Source organism: Sodiomyces alkalinus (assembly GCF_003711515.1).
Source record: "Sodiomyces alkalinus F11 unplaced genomic scaffold SODALscaffold_10, whole genome shotgun sequence".
NCBI classification, from domain to species: Eukaryota; Fungi; Ascomycota; class Sordariomycetes; order Glomerellales; family Plectosphaerellaceae; genus Sodiomyces; species Sodiomyces alkalinus.
In genome coordinates, this window is record NW_021167088.1 from 847,041 (window position 1) to 866,903 (window position 19,863).

Here is a 19,863-nt window from a genome sequence, read left to right on the forward strand (position 1 = left end):
GCACTTAATGGGTATTTAGGTGCTTACTCCATACAACGTACTGATTTCGACACCCGTAACTCAAGGGACGCATCGCACTGGGTAAATGGGCCGGATCCGAAACAGGGATATCGTGCACGTGCGACGTTAGGGAACCGTTTCTGTTTCGAGGGCTTTTTTGTAAAGTATGTTGTATTCGTGGTAGCGATTTAGACGCCGTTACAGCCTACCTTACGAGAGAAGGCCTCTTAGGCCGGGTTATATGCATGGACTAGGAATAGTGATCGACAAGACGTCTCCGCTCATCAGCTGACTTTTTTCTGCGTTTGTCGGAACGAGAGGCTGAGATGGGCGGATAACTTCATCGCAGGGGATGCCAAGCCCGTGAGGCTTGAAACGCTTTGACTTCTCCTCGACTGGTGTTGATGGATGCGGCAAGATCTAACGGGGCCGTTTCATAGGCCGGCCTTTTCGTAATGGAGGGGAGGGCTTACAACGTACCGGTAACGTACCTCAGTACATCCCTTTTTGAATGGTATTTCCGTCTCGCCCGTGGCCCCTTTTCTGAAGGAGCTAGGGGAGGCCTCAAGAATAAGAGTCGGCGTGTGCGGGTTGCATAGACAGAGAGACAGTGGGCGGAGGGAGAAGTTATTGAACGTACAGGAACACATTCTAATAAGCCCCCATCCCAGATCCAAAACTACCTTGTCTACGGAGTGCTGTACAACGTACTGCCTAAGATACCGACGCTGTGGTGAAATGGGCCGGGCGGAGATGATGTTTGTCAATTGGCGGCGAGCATCCAATTGAAGTCTACACACAGTGTGAATGAAGCTGTATGAATAGGTGGTGGCCTGACAAAAGGAGTGAAGCACTTTATATACCAACCTAATCAAACTACCTATGTAGACCGCTTTGGTCCTTTTGACTTGCCTGACTTACCTGACTTACCTAGAAGTTCTTGACCCCTAAATTCACCAATGCTTCGGGCAAATATTGGAAGAGACAGTGAATGCCCATACTATGATCCAACCTCGTCACATACGTACGTTGTTACTTCGTACGGAGCGCACTTCCTACAATATTATGCTGCCGGCGCTACGTCCCCTTCTCCGCCAAATCGAACACCCTAAGTAGCAGGTATCAGAGCGAGACCCCTGAAGCAACGTTTAGTCTAATAAGGTAGTGGGTACATATAAGTCAGGGGAAGTGTTACTTTTTGGTGTGGTCTTCCGCCAGCCTAAATGCCCGACTGTCTCCACCCTCAAAGTCTCTCGTTCTTATTAAAAAAGGTACAGTACCTACCTCTTCAGACGAAGAAGGGTGTACCACTCCGTAGACCTTCGGATACCCAGTGTTCTCCGCAGTCCACCGATCCGACAGAGGTACCTGGACTCCCTACTGTAATACGAACTAAGGACCGATTCCGGCCCCTCTCCCAGTTGACAGCCTACGAAGAAACCCGAAAAAGATCCCCCTCCTCTCCTAAACGGGCTCCGCCATTCACTTGCCCGAAACATTATCCTCTTTCTCTCCCCTCACCTTTCCTTTCCCTCTCTTTGCTGGGCTCGTCACATCTGCTGCGACGACGACGACAGATAGCTACTCCGTACATCGTCCCTCGTCCGAAGTCCACCTGGGCGGCGACCTTAGCCCTTCAACGCCGATTCCTTTCTCTGGGGCAGCGCGCTCAACATCAACTCCTCGTCTCCTCCAAAGGACCCCGTCGGACTGCATTGCCGTCGGCGCGTCGTCCACTAGCCGCGATCCGAACAAATGCTTTCGTTCTCGGCCTCGACTACGTTTTCTGCGGGTACTCCTTGACTTGGCGGCTTTCTTTCGGGGGGTTTTTTTTTTTCATCCATTTACCTCATCTTTGTTGTTTATCGAGATACCCACCGCATTTCTATGATCAACCCCGGATTGATCACGTTACCAGCAGCCGCGATATCATAACCTACTTAATCAAAAGCGCGCGCCAAAACGACCCTTTACACTACAGGCACCACAAATCAGCCAGGCCGTGAAACGTCGTGTGCTTTAATTTAGCAACAGCGGCAGGCACCTTATCGAGATACAGTTGGTTTGGCTCACTACCTACCTTACCTACCTTACCTTACCACGCAAAGAAATTGATTGAAAGCACTATCAAGAGCCAGCTACCATAATGGCTTCTCAGAACAGGTATGAAGATGACATCTTTCGGTGTCCCTCTCTTGTTCCTTGGCAGCCCCTTTTTGTTCCCTTATTACCTCCCTGCAATAGCTTGAACGCAGCACTCCATAATGGCCAAGCTGGTGGTCATGGCCGAGTATAAGTGGGGTTCATTTCGATTGCGCCCTGGTAGGCTGGTCAGGGCGTGCAGTGCAGTGCAGTGCAGTTGGGTGACCCTGACTGTATTCGTACTTTCTTCCACTTACTGGTTACTGTTCGGATACTTGTTCCACCGCCTTGCTGGCTACCTACCTACCTACCTTACTTTCCTTTCCCCTTTGCCCTCACCTCCTGATCACGCACCTGCCTTCTCCTTGATGCTGCCTTCCCCTCCTTAACTCCTCATCACTCTCCCCTTGTGTCCTTTATTCCCTACCTTACCTACCTACCTTGGGTACTTTACAATCTAGGTATATAGGAAGAAGATTTGGGTTGTTCTCTTCTCCTCGCCATTCTTGCCTAGAGCCTGGATACCTTGCCCCAGTACCTTCTCTGAATCTTCTCCTTTTCTTCTCGAGAAACCCGCGTGTTCTACTTTGCAGGCAGCCTTGTTTGCACTTCGACCACTTTACTACTCACACCCATGCTCTTCCACAATGGCTAACGACAGCAGTGTGTACTCGTCCGGCCAGTTCATGAACCCTGGCCCGGCTCCTCGACCTCCTACCGATCGCCCCCGCCTCAATCTCACTCCCAATACCAACCTTCCCGGCAGCATGGCCAACATGACCATATCCCCCGTCCGGAGCACGGCAACATCCACATACACCGGTTCCACCATCTCACTACCCATCGCGCGCCAGAACTCCAACCAGACCAATGGTATGGGCGGTGTCGCCGTGAGAAAAGAGGGCTGGGCGCAGGTGAAGGAGGGCAAGAACTTCATTAACCCCTGGAAGCAGAGACTGCTTATTCTCCGCAAAGAGTCGCTCGATTTCCACAAGCAAGAAGGAGGCAAGGTAGCCTATACCCTCTACCTCAAAGACGTGGTCAACGTGGGCCGCGTCGAAGCTGCGGGCACCATCTTCGAAATCAAACGGAACGCCAATGGCTCTTCCAACAGCCCCGGCGAGGATGACGGTCAGACCAAGACGCTGCAAATTCGAGTCAAGAGCGACGATGACCTGTACGACTGGATCGATCTCATTTACGGGTCGTGTCCCGGAATGGGCGGCGTCAGCAACCCCACAAACTTCTCGCATGCCGTGCATGTGGGGTTCGACCCCCAGACGGGCGAATTCGTCGGACTGCCACCAGAATGGTCCAAGTTGCTGAATTCGTCAGCCATTACCAAGGAAGACTACGAGCGCAACCCCCAGGCCGTGTTTGAGGCGCTCGACTTCTATTCCGACTTGAAGAAGCGCGAACAGAACCCTCTTCAATACTCCAGCCTCACACCTACCCCGCCTCCGGGAAGCCAGCAAAATAAACAGCTCGGCTATGGCGGGGGCGGTGGCGGTGGCGGCGCGGGAGTGGCGCCGCCCCGGCCCATGCCGCCCTCCCAGATGCAACGGCAGGCGAGCAACACCAGTGCCATGTCCGCGGCCCAAGGACCCAGGAAGCCCTCCATGTCCGAAGCCCAGGAGCAGATCCAACGTCAACAGATGCAATTGCAGGAGGCACGCGAGAGAGAGCGCGAGAGGGAACGAGAGCGTGAACGTGAACGGGAGAAGGAACGAGAGAGGGAGCAGCGCGAACGTGAGGCTCAGCGTCAGAAGCAATTGGAAGCCCAGAGGCAGCGTGAGCGAGAGACGGAGGAGGCCAGCCGCCGCGAGTTGGAGGCGTATAATGCGTCGCTCCCCAAGTCCAAATTGCCTCTCGCACAACAGGAGATCGGAGGAGGCTATGCCGGGTCTTCGCCTGCAACGGACAGATATAACCCCTCTAGGGCAGCACCACCGGCACCAAAGCCGTCGAACCAACCGGTCAATGGTCTTCGCGCCCAACGGCCAGCTCCTTCTCCGCCGACGGCTGGTTCACGGAACCAGATGGCGTCGCAAGCCGCGTCTGGCTCCATGCGTGATCCGCAGGCGCAACGGACACGGCCCGACCGGCCCGACCAGCCCGGCCCTCCGCGGTATCCTAACGTCAGCGCGGCCGGTGCCGGTCAACCGAGAGCCAACGGCCCAGCCCAGGCCCAGCAGGCGTCCCGTCTCCCTGCGCCCGTGAAGCCCCTGAATGTGAACAAGGCACAGCCTCCGCAGCAGGCCGATCCGGTCAAGACGGCCGAGGCACCGCTTTTGGCCAAGCCGTCGCCGTCGCCGTCTGAGCGTAAGCAGGACGTGCGCATGTCGACCATGTCGGAGAGTGAGGTCATGGCCCGACTCAGAGAGGTGGTGTCCAAGGATGATCCGAACTTGTCCTACTCCAAGCAGAAGAAGATCGGACAAGGCGCGTCGGGATCGGTCTACGTGGCTAAGATCAAGGAGGGTGCGACGTCGCCTATTGCGCGCGAGGTGCTCCGGTCGCAGGGCATGCGCGCGCAGGTTGCCATTAAGCAGATGGACCTCGCTCACCAGCCGAGGAAGGAGCTCATCGTGAACGAGATCATGGTGATGAAGGATAGCAGGCATCCCAACATTGTCAACTTTTTGGACGCTTTCCTGCGGAACAACAACTCGGAGCTCTGGGTGGTCATGGAGTATATGGAGGGAGGTGCACTGACCGATGTCATTGACAACAATCCAACCATTACTGAGGAGCAGATCGCCACCATATGCTTGGAGGTAAGATTGGCACTCTCTTTTCTTTTCTATCCCCCCCAACTCGCTTGTCCCCGCTAATCAAAACCATAGACCTGCCGTGGCCTCCAGCACCTCCACTCCCAGAATATCATTCACCGAGATATCAAGAGTGACAACGTTCTCTTGGACGCTCGTGGCAACGTCAAGATTAGTAAGTTGGAAGCCGCCCATTCATTTAGTCGGTCAGCCAGACCTGTAAAAGACTAACGCCGGTGAAGCGGATTTCGGCTTCTGTGCCAAGCTCACGGAGACCAAGTCGAAGCGGGCGACGATGGTGGGCACGCCCTATTGGATGGCACCGGAGGTGGTCAAGCAGAAGGAGTACGGCCCCAAGGTAGACATCTGGTCGCTGGGCATCATGGCGATTGAGATGATCGAGTCGGAACCGCCGTACCTCAACGAGGAACCGCTCAAGGCTCTGTATCTGATTGCGACCAACGGCACGCCACGACTGAAGAAGCCGGAGAGGCTGAGCAAGGAGCTCAAGGCGTTCCTGTCGGTTTGCCTGTGCGTGGACGTCAAGAGCCGAGCTTCGGCCGAGGAACTGCTCTTGCACGACTTCCTCAAGCACGGTTGCCCCTTGGCTAGCCTTGCGGAGCTGTTGGCCTTTAAGAAGCATGCCAAGTAAAGGGCAGCCGATACGTATTCCTACCTGATACACAAGATGGAAGTGGTTCGGAGGAGAGAACAAAACACATCTCGACAATGCAGAAGCAAGCAAGCATTTTGAGCAAGGCGCCTCCATTGGGTGCGATGAACGTCCAAGGCCTGACGAGGAGGGGCTTTGGAAGACAGGAGATTTGGCACTTTGGCCCATACTTTGTACAGGGGCTAAGAAATATGCCGCCTCGCCGGTGGATAGACATGAGACGGTTGACATGAAAACAAGAAGGACATGGGCTGGACGGGGCAGAGGAGGCAGAGGAGGCAGACCCGGCAGAGGCGGCAGAGGAGGCAGAGGCGGCAAGATGGGAGGAGAGCATGATCCAGCGGCGGCGTAGATGCTAGAAGGGGCTCTTGTGAGGTCTTGGTGATCTGTTCCTGTTACTTATGACACGCGAGAGCTAAACGATGGATGAAATGGGCAAAAGGCGTTCTTAGGGGAAAACGAACAGGACGAAATAATGAACGATGTTGCGATTTTGAGTCGTATGTGGCTGGGCAGCCGTTTTCCGGGTGGTACTCCGTGTGCGAACCCTACGGCGTGGTTAACCAAACTGTGTGGAGAGTAATCAGTGTACATTATGGTACTTAAACATACCTACTGAAACTACGGATAGTATAGGTACCTCATATGTTTTGGTGCCGTACAGTACATCCTGATTATGCCTTCATCTTACTCCGTATCTTATCGAGGAAGTACGTTGTACTTTCTTTTACCGTCGAGCGTCCCGAATACGAAGGGGCAATCGTAAATACGGACGTCAATCCTCAAACTACGTCAAGCCACAGCAATCTCTCTCTCTCTCTCTCTCTCTCTCTTTGCTTTCTCGTTCACTTTCATGAATCAACGGTGAACCGATCCGTTCTCCCTCTTCCCACAGGCAGCAGACGGCCAGCGGTTCAAGTAGAGAGCGAGCTTCTGGGTCCTGGATTCTTCGTCCTCGGTCCGTCCGAATCAACAGCACACGCCCATTTTCTTTCCTCGCGGACAAGGGGACAGACAACAAGGACACGAACGAGGACTGACCTCAAGACTGGGAGTTATATGAGTTATATCGCCTAGATATTATCTCCCTACCGATACGCTTATATGTTCTGCACCATCGGCGTGTCACTGCGCCTACGACTCGCATCATCCTACCGATCCCCCCATTCTGCTCATCCTTCATGTCACGGAGCCCTCTTACAGCATCTTACCATTCCCAGTCTGGGACACCCGGGACAGGGACGGAGATAGGGGCCGGGGTAGAGACGGCGACTAGTTCAAGGTCGAGATCGCGCTCACCTCCCCTCCCCTGGCAGTCTCCAGGGACGTCTGCTACGGCCGCGCCAACAGGATCCGGAAATTCACGGCGGTCGCATCCCAAGTCCAGGACTGGGTGTCGGACTTGCAAGACTCGGAAAATCAAGGTACGGCTTTCTTTTTTTTTTTTTTTTTTCTTCTCTCAAGGAGGGCTTAGAGGTTCAACGACGATGGTCAACGAACAATGCGGAAGCGTCGCGTCGTCATCTGTTGCTGCTGATAGACCTCACGTTTAACTAACTCAGGAGCTTCGATCGACTCCATAGTGCGACGAACAGAAACCCGCATGCCGTAACTGCGTCAAACATGCCGTCCTCTGCGATTTTCTCCAGTCGCATCCAGTCTCCGCCTCCGCCCCCGTCCCGGTTCCGCAAAGCTCTGCTGGCGCGTTTGGCCCTTCCATCAGCGACGGTCTGGCCGCAGCTTCGAGTTTACCCGGCGAAAGCCTGAACGGGCTAGACGGCGACCTGAACATGCTCGACCTGGAGCTCATGCACAACTTCACCAGCTTCACCTACGCCACCTTGTCCAGCGATGGCATGATACGCAACATGTTCCGTACTGATGTCGTGCGCATGGCTTTCGTCTGCGACTACGTCATGCGCAGTCTGCTGGCCGTGTCGGCCCTCCATCTCGCGCACTTCCGCCCCGACCGGAGAGACTTTTACGTCAACCGCGCCGTCATGCACCACCGGGCCGCAAGCCAGTCGGCCGTACCCCTACTGACCCAGTTCAGACCCGGAGATTGCGAGAGTCTCTATCTCTTTTCCATCTTGACCATCTATTTTGGTATGTATTTCTCGGACCTACCTAGGATGGATGGACGAAGAAAAAAAAAAGAAAGAAAAAAAAAAGAAAAAAAAAGAAAAGAAAAGAAAAGAAAAGAAAAAAAAAGAAAAAAAAAGAAAAAAAAAAAGACCAAACCCGTTAAAACGTTGCAACAGCACTGGGATACCCCCACAAACCGGAGCGTTCCTTCCTCATAGGCGAGGCGGCTTTCCCCCAATGGCTCTTCCTCCTCCGCAACATCGAACCCATCCTCTGCGCCATCGACCCGATTACGTATCGAGGGCCCCTCGCCCCGCTCTTCGCCCACGGCGCCCATCCCGAGAACCAGCAACCCGTCCTCATCCGAGATCCCCGTTCGGAAGAAACGCCGCGGACCCTGCTGGGCGATCTAGAGAGGCTCGTCGCCAAGACGTGCACCGAGCCCGACCTCATCCCCATCTACCACACCGCCATCGGCCACCTGCGCCGCATCCTGGGCATGGTGATCCCGTGCGCCCCCAACGGCGACTGGCGGGCCACCCAACAGCTGCTGCTGCTCGACGTGAGCGACGTCTTCGTGTGGCAGTGGACCGTGGCCGACGATCTCCTCCCGCTGCTCAAAGGTCAGAAGGTGCGCCAGGAAGCCGTGGCCATTTTCGCGCACTTCCTCATATTGATCAAGAAGTTGGAGAGCCAGTGGTGGTTGGAGGGCTGGACGGCGCATCTCATGCGGTTGGTCTGGACGTCGCTGGACCAGGAGCATCGGTTGTGGATCCAGTGGCCTGCTGAGGAGATGGGATGGGTGCCGCCCCCGTAAGAGGGCGTAAACCAAAAACATGGAGGGGGGCGCATATATATATGCATGGATATTTTTCGCTTGGTTTTGGAAGTGGGCCGTATTACTTCTTGTCTTTGAAGCATGTAGAATCTATTAATCGATGCGTCCCCATGTCCAGATGTTCAGTCCGACTTTGACGCCCTTTGTCACAGGTAACGCGGCATGCCAAGCCTCGTCGTACCCGGAGCCGTCGGGGCGGAAGTTCTCCCAGTACACGGCGTTGCCAGGACGAGGCTTGAAGATGATGCCCATTCCGTCACCGTCAGGGTCTTTTTGTTGCCGTGCGCTCTCCTCCTCCTCGTCCTCCTCCTCCTCCTCCTCCTCCTCCTCCTCCTTACTCTCCTCCTCCTCCTTACTCTCCTCCTCCTCCTCCTCGTCCTCCTCCTCCTCCTCCTCCTCCTGCTGCTGCTGCTGCTGCTGCTTGACATCGTCGCGACCATCCTCACGACACTCCACGAACCGGCACCACCGGCTACGATCCCCCTTCAGCCTCAGGAGGGGGAACTCGGTCCCCCCGCCCTCCACCCGTTCATCTTCTCTCTCGGCGTCAGACCCCCCGTGAACCCAGACCATCATGCTCCCGACGCGCCCCCACCCGCCGGCATTGGACGACCAGTCGAAATGATGCCCGTAGTGGCCGGCGGGCGCATCGTACCGCTGGGTGCGCAGCCTCTCGAGCCACCGGTCGGGACGCCATCCTTGGAGGGCCCTGGCGCGGGCCTCGATGCACCGGACGGGTTCGGTGCGGGGGGGGAGGGCCACGGAGGAGAGGCGGACCGCGGCGTCGCGCTGGGTGGTTGCGCCGCCGTCGTTTGTCACGGTGGAAGGTTCGAAGAGCGGCTCGCTTTATTGTACGGATTTTTTATATTTTATTTTTCGTTTTGTTTAGTTTTATTCTCCTCTTCTTGCATGCGGTGAGAGATCTCCCACGGTGAGGGTGTTTTTCAAGGGGCGGACGGACCTTATGTCAAGGAGATGAGAGCGCTCGTCTTGGGTCAGGAAGTTTTCGATATAAAGCACCAGGGGGGCTGACGATAGGATATGGACCGAGTAGGCGTCTTCATTGCAGGAGAGTGCTGCATCGTTGGGGGACTCGAGGGCTAGGAGTGACTCGTTCAACTGTGGTCTTGCGGAGTGGGAAGGCAGAGATGAAGTGGGAAAGAAGAGCTTGGTGATTGGGTTGGAAAAGACAAGGATGAAGGCTATGAGAGCTATTATGTAGGAGAACATTGGAATAGACGAGATGAATGTGGGTTTGAGATTAGGTAGTAGAGAAGTCGAGTTGAGTTGGTCGGATTTTAAGACTTCTTTTTTATATATCGATAATACTTCGGGACTCGTAAAAGCACCGGCAGCGTGAATGAAGTCGGACGAGTGAGAATGAGAGTGAGGTTGGAATTTCACTCACGTAAGCAAAGCATCCTGGAAGTACCTACAAAGTGCGAAGTACGTACGACGGTACACTGTACCATAGGTATCTTCCTGCACTGTTCGAAGTAAAGGGAGGATGAATTGCTCGTGTGTGAAGTGATGTGCTCTGTCTGTTCAAGGGAATAAGACCTGATATACTAGGTAGGGAGAATGTCACTGACACGTCAAGAATACGGAATCAGAGCAGAGGAATATATTCTTCCGGAAGAAACTGGAATTCAAATATCAGGGGTAAATAAATTAAATAAATATCAAGCCACATTTCGTACTACTACTTACTGCTTCTTCTTCGCCTCCCTCGACTCCTTCTCTCTGCCGTACCCAGATTTCATATACGCCGCCACCAACGTCCACAACACCCATGCAAATCCCACAACGACCGCAGCCGCCGTGCCAGCTCTCACCCAGGAAGCATCGTCCTCATCCAGCACAGGCACCCGGATCGGACTCATTAGCCTGCCGCCGCTGCCGCCCGCATCCTCCGCCCGCGGCTCAACATGCCAAAACGCCGTCCGCGGCCCGAAAAGCGCGTCGTACCCAAGGTGAACCCGGTCAAAAGGGTTGTTGGGGAACTTGGTCCCCTCCTCAGCCGGGCACGCCCAGAAAACAGCGGGGTAGGGCGCCTCGACCTCAGCGTATCCGTCCGAGTTGGGCGCCAGATACCGCAGATGAAGCGGCACCTCGGCCGTCCACGGGCCCGAAGCCTCGTCCTCCTTCTCTCCCGACGTCGGGGGTGTGAGCTCCAGGAGGATACTGGACCCCCACGTCTCGGTAGCGTAGGCGGGCGCCTCGAGGTCGATGGGCGAGCTCGCGTACCGGAGAGCCGTCAGGTTCTTCGACCGGAGGAACAACTCGTCCGAGAGCTGGTACCGGTCCGGGAAGATGCTTTTGGGCAAGGTGAAGTAGGCATGGAGGGCGCAGCTCGCGTCCTCCCTCGGCCGTTGTCCCGAGCTGATTCGGAGCCGCAGCGTGGGGTGCAGACCTGTCGGAGAGACAAAGGCTGACGAGAAGGACGCCCCTGAGACCCTGTGGCGCGATGGCACGGCGAACATGACGGGGGATGGCGTCTTCTGGTCGCCCAGCACGGTCAGGGCCCCCGAGATGCCGACTTCCTCCGCCTCGGTGCGCACCGACGGGTCCTCGCCCAAGATTCCGACCTCGGTCCGGTGACCTGGTAACGACGAAACAGAGACTGATTGGCGTTTCTTGGGCCATTGGGCTGTTACCTTGAGGGCATGGGAGATGGTATCGTAGGATATGTCTAAGGAGGCGGCGTCTCGTAACCTTTCGGCTCGTTCCCTGCAATGAGAGACTGCAGAATCACCGTGACCACCCAAAGTCGCACAGATGCGGGTGCTGAGGTAGTCAACCAGGGAGTTGAGGTTTTCACGAGGCTCATAGAAATACAAGGCTGCCGAATGAGAAAAGCGATCATTCGGTAGCCTGGCGAAAGCCTACAGCCCGTCAGTCCCGCGTCAGTCCCGTGTCAACAAACAGAGGTGAGCCAGAGCCCGGGAAGAAATCTTGCGTACTTACTCTGGAAGATGAGCAGATCTGGATACCAAAACTCTTGCTCAATGCCTGACAGAGCATAGCACTGCCGTTTCTTCGTCAGCGGTTTCCTGCTCATTGTGAACCTCTTGGTGCGATGACAGCAACACATACGTATCTGGCCCATCTTCGACTTCCCCTCGCGTTTTCCCCGGCGTGTAGAATAAATGAAATCCCGGTGACAGCCTGGAAAGAAGCGGTGCCACTGTCTCATAGGCCAAAGGGCTGACCCATCTCACATGCAGCTCATGGCAGCTCTGGAGGACGTCCGAGAGCTCAGCCGGCAGCTCGTCAAGTGCGAGTGTGATGCGGTCTTCGCGAGCAGCGAGGAATTCCGGTCCGCCAAGACTATACCCAGCTATCTGAAGTTCCTGGACGTCTATGCCCTGCTCGGGCTTGTGGATGAAGGTGATCCTTTGCCGCATGTTGTCAAGATCCCCCTTTGGGTATGTTGCCCAGCCAGCAGATCGCAGCTGAGTGGGCAAGAATTCGCGTCTCAGAACCTGGACCGCAGTCTATCGAATGCTTTGAAGATAATCCGTGTCCCGTGCTGTATATCTGCGGCTGTTCTCTGTGAGTGTGAAGATAGTTATGCGTAGAGCTACCCCAGATCTCGGATGCCTGATGCTTACGCTATACAAGTAACGGGACCTACTTTGGTAGGTAAGGCACCGTAGGTAGCTTCACCGTCGCGAGGCAAAGCTGGAGAGGGAAAGTTTCACCGTGCACCGAGCCAATAACAGCTGAGCCTGACAACAACTGTTGAGTTCCATTGACTGAAGTATCGAATGTACTTTGTACTCCGTGGAAATACAGTCCCAGTACAATACATCAAAGAGTCTCAAAGACTGTGTGGGTCAGACCCGGGGCTGTTCCAGACGTGCCAGCTGTGGCTGCGGACCCGCGGGCCGTCAGATCGTCCTCGTCAGCCACCAAACGCCACAAAATCCATAGCCGCGGCACTCGTGCCACGCCTACTCCCTATTCCAAGGGACCAACTCTCGTCTTGGCCCTGACTTCACCGAGGCTTCCTCGTAGAGAGGCGATGCCAAGAATGTTTGTGGTGACTTGTTCTTGTAGAAAAGGGCCCCCAAAATGCGGCGACAACGACGCATTCCATCAGCATGGAGCCATCCTCCCACTACGCACGCGTGTGCCGAATAACGACAAGAAGGCGAGGAGCGGCGCCCAGCAGAGCGAGCCCCTGGCCGTCGCCGTCTCTTCGCCTCTCTCGCCGTCATCGTACTGGTATGCTGTCATGTCCCGGCGGGTTGACTGACCGACAGTCGGAGCTGGGGTATGGAATCTTTGGGTACCATGCCGAACACAAGTCCCGAGCTTACACGATACATGCGACCAGCAAAAGGAGTCGCTTTCGAAAGCGAGCATCAGCGGAAACACTCCGCAGGCATGATCGGGGTCCCGGGTATGAAGCCTCAAACCTCATCTGAAGGACGGGGTAAGGACGGGTGGAGTCGCTGAAGGATCTACCATCGGGGAGTCCAGGTCTCGAGGGCCATTCGGCTAGATGTTCTCGCCTACGTACGACGTAGGTATTGCCTCACTCCGCTTCCACTGTCGATGTTATTTTTTGAGGCGGCTCAGTTCAGTTTTCCAGGGGCCGTATAATCCCTCGAACCATGCTGACCAGAGTGCCAGCCTCTCGCAAGGTTGGGACTGCGCTCTTGGGCTTAGAAACCAGAAGCTCCCCTTGCCCGCGAACCGGTTGCTCTTTTTCCTGGTACAAACGCCAGTCCGAGGGCTCGCATTGTAACCACAAACCGGTACTTTAGACAGCTAGCTGGGTTGCGACTCCTTGTTGAGACACACACATGCCTGAACGCTGAACTCGCAAAGGATGTTCACCAGTAGTCAACAGGACAGTTGCATACATATGGTAGCATTGGATTCAGGTCAGCCATCCTTGTTCTGTTTCGAAAACTGCCACTGGGGCCAACGCTCGCAACAACGGCCTACTTGGGAACAGATTGACTTTGTTAGAATCTGGGGGAAACGCCCGCGGGTGCAGTTAGTGCTAATCCGTACCAAACAGAATACCTCCATATGTACAGAGAAGGGGGGAGAAAACACAAAGCCCACTTCCGAAAGTATGGAGTTAGGCAAAAATTAGCGAGGGAGAGGGAGGAAGTGGGGGCGGTTCGTGCCAGAAGAAGAGCGACAGGCCATGGCTTAAGCGACAAACGTGACGCGCACGGCGGAAAAGGGGAAAAAAGGCTCCACCACAAAGTGAACCCCTGCTCTTTGCATCAAATCGAAGGATTTTGCACGTACAACGTACATCCTCCCAAGTCCGAAGAGGAACTGGATTGCCGGCCGTCGTTCGTGATCCCGCCCGGCGTCTTGTCCATGGCCATGTCGCATCGCAATGATGACAGGACCCCCCTGCCCCTGCAAAATACAATTAGTTCCACTCCACCCCCCTCCCCTCATCGGACGCGACGGTGGACGGCCCAGTTACCCGATTTCAAGCACCCAGCCGCTTGAGACAGGTGTCAGTGAGGGAAGCTAACAAGATCGGGGAGCGGAGTAAAGCCCGACACGGCAAGTCCCCCAGTGAAAATGCGGCAAAGGCCTGGCAGCTGACAGGTTCGCATCGAGGAAGGTCATGTCAAAGGACAGAATTTGCATAGGCAGACATGAAAAGAGGGCATTAGCCGACGGTGTTATAGGCGGCCTCCCCCACCTAATCCGGGAGCTCTCGAGGCATGACAAGACCTATCCGTAATATATGGCGTCGGCTTTGAAGGGGAGTGAGTGGCTGTGAGAACTGAGCTAATGGTCTTATGGGTCGGCGAATCCGTCCATCGGCAAAGAGGCTTTTGACATTTACCGATCACCAGTTCGTTGGACGGGTTGAAACGGAGAATAAGACAACGCACGCTTTGACTTTTGTCGACTTACAACGCACCTAAACAAGAGCGTCTTCGGAACGTCGTTCCGTGGAAGGAAAAAGTGGACGAGGACGTGCTTCCAGAACTTGGCAGGACGCCTAAGACATTGAGACCTTGGATGCGTCGGTTAGTCATCCTTTTGAGCGCGTAATCTGCAAGCGGGAAGGGAAGTGGGAACTCGGACGATAAGCCCAAAAGTTCCTCGTCTTATTAGGCCCATTATTAAGGTACCTATTCATCATTGTTGTACTGGTCCTAGGGGAAAGGGGGGAAAGGGGGTACCTACTAACCCCATGATGGGACCTACGATTACTCCGTACTCCGCACACGAGGCAGCCATTAACACCCTCACTTTACAACGTATGGTCCCGGCCAGGAGCACAGCGCATTTACTGCCATCTGCACATAATGCACTGTCACCTAACCGTCAGCTGCCGAGACGGGGAGACGTGGTGGAGGAGAGAGGTGAGGTCGCGGGGTCATGTTGCCCCCAAACTCCGTTTCACTCAGCTTGAGCGCGGGGGGTGGTGCCAACATCTGCAGTTCGAACTTCGAGAAACAAAAAGACTGCCACCAAGCCACCCGGGCGGGCAAATCAGTCATTTCGGGCGCTCCTCCAAAGAAGCCCGAAACGATTTGCGATTCGCCTGTCGCATGAATGACAGGACCCTTCTTTCTCCACCCCCTTCCTTGGCGCGAGAGGGGGTTGAATCGTTTTCCTCTCCTGGCCTTGACACTGTCCCCCTGTCCAAATGCTCTCAGCTCGATTTTGACAGACGCTTGGGCCCGATAACCGCCGGGCTGACATGCTGCGCCTTTATCCGCTGCCTACCAGGGTCAAGTTACATACCTAGCCTAGCTGGAACGGACATTCCCCATATGTTTGTTTGTACAACGTACGTACATACCATAATTACAGAGTACAGAGTACAGTATGAGTACATACATGTAAATATGCGTCGGTGCCGCGTCTGAGTCTGACATTGGGATCTGCCAACCCGTGCGTGGTCGGATCTCTGAGGGAACATTGCTCGAAGACCCGGGGCCTGGACGACCTGTATCGTGCATGTCAGATACCAATAGCGTTGCCCGAAACAGGGGGACAAGCTCTCTCTGGCTGGCTAGTCGAATAACATACATGACAGAGAGAGACAGGGGGGTTTGTGGGATCTCGTTGAAAGTTCTGGCTGAGCAGTCTTGGAGTAATCCCACAGGCATAGGCTGTCCTCCCCTAACGAGTGGTGAAATGCCGCGAGGGAAATTAGACCAGTCAATATACGAATAATAATATGATTTCTAAACACCAATCCCCCGTTCTCTTCTTCTTCCGCTGTTGTGCTTAGGACCTAGTCCCTGTGCATCTATGCATGGAGTGACCATGGACCATGACGAAGCCCAAGATCCGGGATGCAAAATGTCACCGAGCAAGGTTAGTTGGATACCTGAGGTCAAGCTTGACAGGCTCCCACCGAGCTTAGCAACTAATATCTGTACGTTATATTGCTGTTCTCATCTCAATAGGCAAATTGATAGTACCACTCATGTGCCTCGGTGGCTACGATATATCTGGCTTCTGACCTTGGCATGTTACGAGCATGAGCATCAATGATCTTAATTGAAATGCCGAAGTACTCGAAATCCCCCCGTCTGACCACGCGGGTAGGTTTGCACCCAAAAGCGGACCGAACATGGGTCTCACTGCTCCGCCCATGTGAAATTGACACTTCAACACAATACGTCCGAAGTACGTTGTACGTTGCACGGCGTAGCGAGGGAGTAGGTGGGGCGCATATGTTTGTTCCCACCCCACTAAGGTACATATGGGACATATGTGACAGCATGCTCTCTTCGTATGTAGCTATGTTATATTTGCCGCGTGGTATGATGGCAGGTGAACAAGCTATAAACTTTGTGTACGGTTTCACAGTGTTTTTCTCCGTCCCCCCCCCTCGCCTTTTTTCACCGCTCAAGACATCCTATCTTGGCAGGAGCTAGAAGCCAGGCGGGATGAGACTTGGAATAACAGAGTTTCCCGAACATGTGGGTTGCGCGATGAAATGGCGGTAAAGGAGGAGGAAGAAACACGGTTGTCATGCCCTGGCGTTCCCGTAAAATCAAAAGAAGAAGAAGAAACCAAGGAAGAACCCGTGACAATTTCGTACGAAGTATGACGGCTGGACACAAAGGGACCAAGAAAAGGTGTCGCATGTCCGCAGCCGCGGGTTGTGGACCAGATTCCTTCGTCCGGGCCCCGCTGCCGAACGAGTACTGCAAATCCACTGGTGGCGGTCCGTAAGGCTTCTTGTTCACGGCGCACCGGGAAACGAATGGATCGTAAAAGGGCCACTGGATTCCGAGATCCGAGAGGCAGGTTGCGTTGTACAAGGCAAGCTGTTTGAAGGCGGGATGTACGAGATCCAATCTGGTATCGGTCCCATCAGGGAACTTGCAGCTTTGTGTAATCCCGACTTTCCGCCTCGGGACACGACAAATGTTTCTTGGTCTGACAACTGACAAGGGAAGGTCTTTCAGCCCGGCCGATTATAAGCCGAATGGGCTTCGTGGCGTGCGCCTTGGCTTGCGTCAAATCTTGCGTTGAACCCCCTCCGTTGGAGGGGGGAGAAGACGGCATTTCCGAATCCTGAATCTTATCATGCCACAACAGCGGCGCGGGAAAGAGGAAGGTCCAATATCCATCGTTAAACTTGCTCCATTACTGGCTTGGTGGCCCCATGCGAACCATTCGCTGACCGACCGTCTCGCTGTCTCTGTTCTGAGACACGCCGCATCTGGCCAGAGGTTCCTTGCGTCTTGTGGACCACGACCTAGTCCCATCTCCCCGCCATGAGAACGAAATTACCGTGCGAACTGCAAACTTTCCGGGCAGTATAAGCCACCTCCAAGGCATAGATATGGATGGCAAAGCAATGGTAATCTGGCAGGAAGGAGAAGGCATTGTCCGATAGCCCGGAACGTCGTATTGTGCTGTGTCTCCATGTCATACTGGCTGCAGGAACCAGGGCATGCGCGCAGTAGCAGAGATGCCGAGGAAGGGTGCGGGAAGCAGCATCCAACCCTGGACATGGACGGACCACGTGATAGAGTCACCAGGGAAGCTCTAAAGCCCAGTCCACAAGTTTCACACGCGGCCTGCCCCATAAGTTAGTCTTACACGTTGAATGCTAGTGATTCCAAATGATGGGATTTGACGAGCACACCCTATTTCGGTTCAGTCCCGTGGAAAGAAGAGCGGGAACTATGCATGTAGGACGGTGTCATCGCGGTAGGGAGCCGTGCACTTCGTATGTCTGTCAAATGACCGTCTTGGTTAGGCACACGCTGGAGGCCCGCCGAGATGGTTAGCAGCTTACAGGATGGAACGCGTCCGACGAGGGACCACACTTTGGTATGACGGACTCGGAGTATCCGATAATTGAGACTCTGTCACGCGGTATCTTATCATTCGGGAAGAAATAAAATACCTTAGTATGTCGCATCGTGGGATTCGCCAGTTCGACTTGACAATTGACCCTGAACATTAACGCTGGAGAGAGAGGGAGAGCCAGAGAGAGAGGTGATGGGTACGCCAAGAGACTGAAGGGGCCGGATGCCTGCATGCCGCACACACTCGCACATCACACACGTCGGCTGCCTCGCAAGTGATTATGAAGCAGCGAATGCGGAAGGAGTGCAAGATCGGCGATATCCCCCTCGCACCATTCCATGATTGCATGGCGGTGATATTCCTCGACCCGACGTCGTGGTCGTGCAGTCTGTCGTGCAGTCTGTCTTGCAGTCTGTCTTGCAGTCTTGGCCATCGTCTTCTGGTTGGCTCATTCGTACCGGTATTTCTACTCCGTACACTTTAGTGGCACAGAGGCAGGTATAGGTTAGGTGGTTTGAAAACAATGACCGTTTCCGAGGACCACAAGAATGTTTGGCACGTTTTGCAGTTCCTTAGGTCATGGAACACTGTCCAGCACTCGGAAGCAGAGCCCATGCAGGTTATTGTTTATCCTAGCAGGTTCGGCTAAATCGTTGAATTCCCTCGTGTCGACTTTAAAGCGGAAGGTCGTTGAACCCATCTCCAAGCCCCCAATCTGACCCCCTTCCCCGGAGTAATTGTACTTCGTAGACAACAGCACCACGGGGGTACGCCCCGCTCCATTCTTACAGTACAATACACTGTATCGGGAGAGTGCTCGGACAGGACATCACAATGTCATGAATAATGTTCTGATATCAAAAGTCTCTCCCACACCACAGTGAATGACTTCCAGCGTGCTTACAATCACCCATTCGTGTGGTTGAGGCAATGTAGTATTCTACGACGTATTACCCCGGATCCTAGCTTGTGGGGCCAAGTTCTCCCATCCAGCGGGGTTGACGGGACCTGCCGACAAAGTCAGCAGGGTGCACGGCGGATGTCGGATGATCTTCACCATTTCGAGTCTTTCTTGCGAGATGTCATAATGCAACCCTGCACAATATGAACCTAGTCAAAGCGCCTCCCCCCCACACCTCAACTTCGCCGAGAGATCTCTGGCGTTTTGACATTCTTTGCGCAGTTGTCCCGTGCGCCATTCAGTGCCCCCTTACGGTTCCGCGTCTCCGCCCGCCGAATTATTATGGACCCCGATGACGGGTCAGGGCGCCCTGCCGGGAGATATCACGGCCGGGATAGATCCCGGAGCATTGGTTCTCATTCCCCGAGATGGCCTTACGTTGTACATATGCCTGGGCCATGAATACTGTTTTGTACGTACTGTATATTCCTTATACCTTCCTGTTTTACCCTTTTAGGTAAAACAGGAATATACCGCTTTAAACAATTAAACAGGGGCTATATAGTACTATCTCCACTTCCTCTCTATTCCAAATATAATATCGGCCTGACTCCTGCTAAGCATATCATGGATGACTAATTACGGATAAGAAGTACCTCTGTACTAACTTCCGTTAAACTCATGAAAATCTTGACTGCTAATATTAAGGCTTAAACGAATCGCAATGATATTGGTTGGTTTTCAATAAAACTGGGGGGACGGGGCGCTAAGTCGTTAGTGCCATTCCCGAAGTTGTTAAGTCTTTACGGTATCCGTCCTTCGTACCGCGAAGTTATTATTGTAGCGACTATGTGTAGCCGTTTCGTTCCTCTAACAGTCGCGGACAGCCGTCAAAAGCCGGTATGACGATTCGCCATAGGGATTCGAGGCGCGAAGACCTTATCTTTTCTGTCGTTAGTTACCAGCGCAAGGGAGAGGAAAAGAAATACAATATAGCATGTAAAACGCCATATCCATAGATGTGGATGCAAAGTCTATTAAGACGGTGAAGCTTCAAGCCTGAAACATGAGGCCCTGGTATGCTCCAACGCCTGGACATGTTTCTGACAAAGGTTCTGGTCTGAAATAAAGCAAATCGCGCTTCAAGCTATGATTGAATAAACGTTGATCCCGG

At 54.2% G+C, this 19,863-nt stretch overlaps 5 protein-coding genes across 5 annotated transcripts; 2 read left to right on the plus strand and 3 right to left on the minus strand.

Annotated features, from left to right (window-relative positions):
* Nucleotides 1-2,789: 2,789 nt before the first annotated feature.
* SODALDRAFT_283277 (serine/threonine-protein kinase CLA4) lies at nucleotides 2,790-5,565 on the plus strand (the record flags this gene model as incomplete). Its single annotated transcript, XM_028608395.1, has 4 exons — nucleotides 2,790-3,763; nucleotides 3,824-4,919; nucleotides 4,989-5,088; nucleotides 5,156-5,565. 4 exons carry the CDS (start codon nucleotides 2,790-2,792, stop codon nucleotides 5,563-5,565), a joined length of 2,580 nt encoding a protein of 859 aa, XP_028463723.1.
* An 823-nt stretch (nucleotides 5,566-6,388) lies between these two features.
* Nucleotides 6,389-8,834, plus strand: SODALDRAFT_316163 (hypothetical protein). Its single transcript, XM_028609305.1, has 3 exons — nucleotides 6,389-7,010; nucleotides 7,170-7,692; nucleotides 7,848-8,834. The coding sequence occupies exons 1-3, from the start codon at nucleotides 6,768-6,770 to the stop codon at nucleotides 8,486-8,488; spliced, it is 1,407 nt and encodes a 468-aa protein (XP_028463724.1). The 5' UTR covers nucleotides 6,389-6,767; the 3' UTR covers nucleotides 8,489-8,834.
* Nucleotides 8,558-9,848, minus strand: SODALDRAFT_54349 (hypothetical protein). The gene is made up of 3 exons (XM_028615465.1): nucleotides 9,471-9,848; nucleotides 8,913-9,353; nucleotides 8,558-8,812 (listed from the first exon to the last, which is right to left on the minus strand). Exons 1-3 carry the CDS (start codon nucleotides 9,737-9,739, stop codon nucleotides 8,656-8,658), a joined length of 867 nt encoding a protein of 288 aa, XP_028463725.1. The 5' UTR covers nucleotides 9,740-9,848; the 3' UTR covers nucleotides 8,558-8,655.
* A 367-nt stretch (nucleotides 9,849-10,215) lies between these two features.
* SODALDRAFT_316164 (PIG-X-domain-containing protein) lies at nucleotides 10,216-12,138 on the minus strand (the record flags this gene model as incomplete). The annotated part of the gene is made up of 3 exons (XM_028609306.1): nucleotides 11,606-12,138; nucleotides 11,477-11,537; nucleotides 10,216-11,394 (listed from the first exon to the last, which is right to left on the minus strand). Exons 1-3 carry the CDS (start codon nucleotides 11,914-11,916, stop codon nucleotides 10,216-10,218), a joined length of 1,551 nt encoding a protein of 516 aa, XP_028463726.1. The 5' UTR covers nucleotides 11,917-12,138.
* Nucleotides 12,139-14,195: 2,057 nt separating this feature from the next.
* Nucleotides 14,196-18,221, minus strand: SODALDRAFT_381200 (hypothetical protein; the record flags this gene model as incomplete). The annotated part of the gene is made up of 18 exons (XM_028615154.1): nucleotides 14,196-14,328; nucleotides 14,421-14,501; nucleotides 14,733-14,802; nucleotides 14,829-15,231; nucleotides 15,350-15,458; nucleotides 15,547-15,634; nucleotides 15,708-15,856; nucleotides 15,982-16,101; nucleotides 16,367-16,500; nucleotides 16,594-16,848; nucleotides 16,919-17,044; nucleotides 17,144-17,213; nucleotides 17,301-17,338; nucleotides 17,408-17,521; nucleotides 17,622-17,659; nucleotides 17,742-17,844; nucleotides 17,941-18,014; nucleotides 18,047-18,221. 18 exons carry the CDS (start codon nucleotides 18,219-18,221, stop codon nucleotides 14,196-14,198), a joined length of 2,280 nt encoding a protein of 759 aa, XP_028463727.1.
* Nucleotides 18,222-19,863: the final 1,642 nt, after the last annotated feature.